This window comes from Monopterus albus, unplaced genomic scaffold (genome assembly GCF_001952655.1).
Source record: "Monopterus albus unplaced genomic scaffold, M_albus_1.0 scaffold31.1, whole genome shotgun sequence".
In the NCBI taxonomy this organism is placed as follows: Eukaryota; Metazoa; Chordata; class Actinopteri; order Synbranchiformes; family Synbranchidae; genus Monopterus; species Monopterus albus.
In genome coordinates, this window is record NW_018127911.1 from 3,424,653 (window position 1) to 3,430,130 (window position 5,478).

Consider the following 5,478-nt stretch of genomic DNA (forward strand, 5'->3'; position numbering starts at 1 on the left):
AAACCTCTAACCTCACATCACTTTTCTGATTTTCATACTTAATCAGCATCATTCATGTTCATTCATTTAAAAAAATGACGGGTCGTCTAAGCGTACTTGCTTACAAAAATATTACATTCTGATATTATTATGCAGACGGGGACTAGAGAAATGGTTGAATACATCGTCCTACAGTGTTCTTACTTTGTTACTTAAATCTACAGGCCCATGGATTTGTTGTAATAATCTTTAAATAACTGTATGCAATTCAATGCAGCACTTCTGCCTTAATATGTCTTTATGAAGCTCAAAATATTTGGTTTTAGTGAAGTTGTCATAAATGTATAAATTCAATTATGTTTCATAGGTCATAGTTAACGGTGGTGTTGTAGTGGACTACATTATATTCATAGGTGTTCCTAATATTCTGACCCTCTCATGTATGTAACAGGGGAGGACAAAAATATAGACACATCTCAAAATATACCTTAGTCCAATGGGGGGGGATGCTACTGTTCGACGCCTGAGGCCTCTGCGGTAGCTCTCTTGCTGTGTCACAGATGTCAAAAACAACTTGTTTGTTGATTCATAAGAATATTTTAACTGTTGAGGTTTTGCTGTCCTCACCTCTGTATTCTCAATCTGTGTGCAAATCAAATAGGAGGACCTCTTGCTGGATTCAAAATGAACACATATTTCTCTGTCCACTCATTTTTGAAAAGTTAGTTTTCTTGGTCAACTTTTGTTTTCTTTGCACATTTGGATAGTGATGTCCTCACTGCGTTAGCGACGTAATGTACACTGACAGAACACGCAGAAGTCTAGCTCTCTCATGCCCGAAGGACAGAATGTGAACGCCTGTTAGCTGTTGGCTAACTCGGTTGCCTGTTAACTGACGCTTCAGTTTAAAATGTCATATGCTGGCTTGCTGTCATTGTTGCTGTCACATTAGTCAGCACTGGTTCATGAAAGAGGCCACTATATGCTGATAAAGGGGCGACTGTAGTTCAGTGGGTAGAGCGGTCGTCTCCCAACCGGAGGGTTGGAGGTTCGAATCACGGTGCCCGCAGTCCACGTGTTGAAGTGACCTTGGGCAAGACACTGAACCCCCAAGTTGCCCCCGAGGGTTAGAGCCGTCGGTGTGATTTAGCACTGTAGATGGCTGCCTCGGTACTGTACCGGAAACGGATTCCTTGTGTGTGTGTGTGTGTGTGTGTGTGTGTGTGTGTAACATACTTGGCCAAATAAAGGTGATTATCCATTATAAAATTAAATGTGTAGACATCGACAGTAAAAGAACAATGGCTACTTCTTTAATTTCAGCATCACAGAAAATTTTTTTATTGAGCACATTTAGGTTTTCAGTTATTTTGGATTTTGTTCTTTGTTCAGCCTTTCATTTGGAAACCTCTAACATGTCAAAATATCAGGCTGTAATACATATACAAGAGCACTTTCCAGTGATCCAGTAAATACATTAAGTATCATTTAGAGTGCAGTCTGTTCTCTGTGTCAGTTGGTAGAAGAGCTTTGGAAGGCAGAGCTGTGGCTGTCTTAACAAAATATAAGCATGAGATGGTTTACAGCATATTTAAATAGCCAGAGTTAAAAAGATCAGCAAAGGAATACCCCGTATACTGCATTCAGTGGGTTTCCAGGTCAGCACGAAGTCTTCATTCCTCATGTTTTTGTCTGGTTGATTAAAGTCTGTTGACTTTGGACCTTTCACAGGGGATATCATCGTGCGTGTATCTTTTTATTTTTATTTTTTTATAATTTACCCCTTGCAGGCTATCTTAAGTTTAGTTAGTGTATGTTGTGTTGTGTATGTTACAAAATGTTTTGTTGTCTTGAAGAATTCATATTAATATGGCCCACAGAGTAATATTTTGATAAGGAGTTAGACTTGTTTCCTAAATGACATACTTGAAGAAATTTCCTTGTTTTTTTTCCCGTTAAAACATTTGATGTAAACAAAGCAACATCAGACAACTGGTAAGATTTTGTTGTTGTGTGGTGTACACTAAGCACTGGCATTAAATTAATTGTTGATCAAACTGAGAGCAATAGCAGGTTACAATCATCCCTTTTTTGGTGTCTGTCTTCAAAGAGTTAAAACATTCACTCTATAAATCTGATCCTCTTCAGCGGCTTCCTTTTTAATTGGATTTTTATTTTTATTTTTTCTTTTCCCCAAGTAGCTCTATACACAGCTAACATGTTCCTCGTGCTTATTACACGCTTCATTTTCTGTCAGAAGCATTGAGTCTAACATACCACCGCTGGATGGTTGTATGGGTGCTGGCCGGCACCTTACTGGACTTTGGTAACTCACTGCTCCCATGCCATTTTTCATTCCCCGCTTCATGAACAGTTTAGAGTTTTCTGCCATGGAAGACCTTAATGAAATCCGTGTAAGGGTCCGTTCTGCAATCAAGGCCCTTGGGTGTCTTCCTAGCCCATTACTAGCACAGGCTTTGTAATTGCAGGTGATGTAACGTGTGAACGCCTGTCTGAAAGTTTTGTTGAAAAGGGTGTAGACCAGCGGGTTGATACCCGATGACACATAACCCACCCAAACAAAGATCTCCATGAGGTGGGTAATTACATTAGCATCACAGCTGGTGCAGAGCACAGAGGTGATATTAGTAATGAAGAAAGGGCACCACATGACAACAAACAGGAGGAAGACAATGCCTAACACCTTTGAGGCACGCTGCTCATTGCTCAGAGTCTGCATTGACTTCTTGCCCATTGTTGACATTCTACGAAAAGAGATTGGATCTCTTGTGGGAGAGTTTGTTGTGCCTGCATTTGGGTTTTCTTGGATCCTGGGAAGTCTGCTGTCCAGCATGTTTTGTTGTTCAACTTGAAGTGAGGCTGCAGCTTGTTCCCTTTGAAAAACTGTAGAGATTGTTTGGCAGCTAAAGCGCTGAGTCACCTTTGACCTGAGCAAGTAAACCTTTTTGCGCAGCACATGGACAGTAAGCAGGTAGATGACCATCATTATGGTCAAAGGGATGAAGAACGCTGCCAAGGAGCCAAACATGATAAACTCCCGGAAGGTGTCAGTCTTTAGCAGGCATGTGTGATTACTGTTGAAGGTGATGTTGTTCGGAAGGTGATAGTTCTTTAGCCCCTTAATTGGAATTGGGATTGCAATACCTTAAAAAAAAAAACACACACAAAAAAATGCATTGGTTATGACAATTATATAACTCTGATTACCAGTTAAGTATCTTGCATTTTAAGTTTTCAACCCCAACTGCAATAGTGTTTCATTTTTTTTATTTCATGAATATGGTAGTGGTATAAATTGGGTAAAAAGATGATTCCTTAATGAAAAAAGTGTCAAGAATAATAAGGCAAGTACTAATTTCTAGATTTCCCTTTTGTTTTTAAATTTATATAAGCTAATTGTCCACAGCCAACCATAATGTCTCTTAGGCCCAGCAATGATAAACAGCTAGGGAATGACTTCTGCCATCAGCAGTGTTGAGTGCTGCTCCCTTCATTCCATCTGATCTTCTGGATTTGTTCATGAAATGAGGCTCAACTAAACCAAGCTTGATGACTAAACAGGCTGCTTTTTAGTGCTCAAATTAAATGGGCCAAATTTTTGCTCTTTAGTTTCTTACTTGAAAACTAAAATGAGCAAATCTTGAACAATGAACCTTAACATTCATACAAGACCTATAAAGTAACTTTTAAAATGTTACTCTTAAGATAGGTCTTCATCTAGTCACCCATTTCATCGCCTGTGCAAGCTTGTGGTTGACTAGTCTTACAGATGGTACCAGTATTACAACATTTCTCTAAAATGTCAGTTCTTTTGAAACAAACCATTTTCTACAGCTTTAGCCTACTTCAATGGAGCAGGAAATAGGCAATAGGAAAAAAAAAGACCTTTCTCAGGCAACCATATGTCATTGTCTGGTAACTGTTAGGTATTTTTAGTCAGATAGAAATTAGATACTTTATGTATTAGAAATGTTTAGTGGAGATAGGATGTCTAGTTAGACTGTTAAATGCTTAGTCATGCTTATGAGTTTCTACAGGGTACATCTGGTCAAGGATAACTAGAGAAAAGTTGATGACTGTCAGCAGACAGGGTGTTTAATATTATTATTATGACGTGTATAACTGTAGCCTTAGCCATAATATGTTCTTATGTTTAAGTCACGACATGTTACTAGAAGTCTGTGAGAATGTTTTTAGCTACACACCACTTAATCAACAGACACACACACACACATTGATTTGCTTCATGTTTTGACTACTGTTATGACCAGCTGCATAGTTGGCAACAGAGACGTCTCGGTTGACGTTTCTGTGTAGTATGGGGCTAGCCCAACCGAGGGGATATAATGTATAGGCCTGGTGGGTTCAGGGTCTTTCATCTGCCTGCGTGCAGGTTGGAGGTGCAAGATGCCTGAGCGTGTAATGTTAATTTTTTGCCTGTGTTCATGGAATAAATCAGCACTGTTTTGTAGTTACTTGGACTGCCTCATCTCTCAGAGTCAGTATGGTAAAAAGTACCGGGTACAACATAACAAAGTAGTGTTGGTTCTCTAATTTTACACCAAATCACCCACAGTGGGGAGCTTGCTTTGTTTTCGGAAGCTCCTTTGGCTAAATTCCAGTCTCTCATGAAAATTGTCTCAGTTTTCCACTTAGGACATTGTCAGTAAGTTCTCTAAGATTGACTGTCTCTTTCCTATACATTTTAGCTGACACGTTGCTGTTTTAGTGTCTTTATCTATTTAAAAAATATTTGTCTGTAAATCAGGTATGTGTTGGATCATTTGAAAAGTAATCACACTCTTCGTGAGCAATAACTTAGTAAAGTAAAGAGTAAAATTGATGTTAAGGAAATCTGAATTGGTATACTTACAAATGGATATGAGCCACACCAGTGCAATCTTTAAGACTGCTTTGGCTCTGGATTTGTACTGGCTGTGCTGGATTGGCTTCTTGATGGCAATGTAACGATCCAGTGAAATGGCGCATAGGTGCATAATGGATGCAGTAGAAAACAGCACATCGAGGAAGAGCCAAATGGGGCACAGGAACTCTGGAAGAGGCCAGCCAGCATCTAAAGAGATGAGAAGAAATGAAGGTAGTAACTCCAATAACGTACCGATGTAGTATAACCATTCTTGTTCCAAAAACAATTAGGTTTTTCCCATTATGCGTTATGGGAGGTACCACAATGGCAAAAGATTAGAAGTGGCGCTCATGCGAAAGATTGGAGTTTGTTTATCTCTGAAAGGAATGACTTTACTGGAAAAAGGGGGGTTCACTGACTGTTTATGGAGCTAAAAGCTCTTTATGTAGATGTACTGGACGCTATGCTCAACAGTAGTGTTTATTTTCAGTTCCTGGCATAAAATTGGCAAGTAATTGTTCTGGCTTTTGTCCTGTCACCCATTGACACTGCAAAAGACAGTTGTTTTAAAATGTTCCTTTAAATCTTTTTTTTTTTTTTTTTTTGTTTTG

The 5,478-nt window shown here is 39.1% G+C and overlaps 2 protein-coding genes across 2 annotated transcripts in view; one reads left to right on the forward strand and one right to left on the reverse strand.

Annotated features, from left to right (window-relative positions):
- Positions 1–5,478, forward strand: part of psmd1 (proteasome 26S subunit, non-ATPase 1) — a 42,283-nt gene that overhangs the window by 9,594 nt on the left and 27,211 nt on the right. The window lies entirely within an intron of this gene.
- Positions 1,365–5,478, reverse strand: part of htr2b (5-hydroxytryptamine (serotonin) receptor 2B, G protein-coupled) — an 8,477-nt gene continuing 4,363 nt past the window's right edge. The window contains exons 3-4 of the mRNA XM_020596780.1: positions 4,874–5,074; positions 1,365–3,144 (exon numbers count right to left, since the gene is read on the reverse strand). Coding sequence (XP_020452436.1) covers positions 2,183–3,144; positions 4,874–5,074 — 1,163 coding nt within the window. The 3' untranslated portion in view covers positions 1,365–2,182. The remainder of the gene's footprint in view (positions 3,145–4,873; positions 5,075–5,478) is intronic.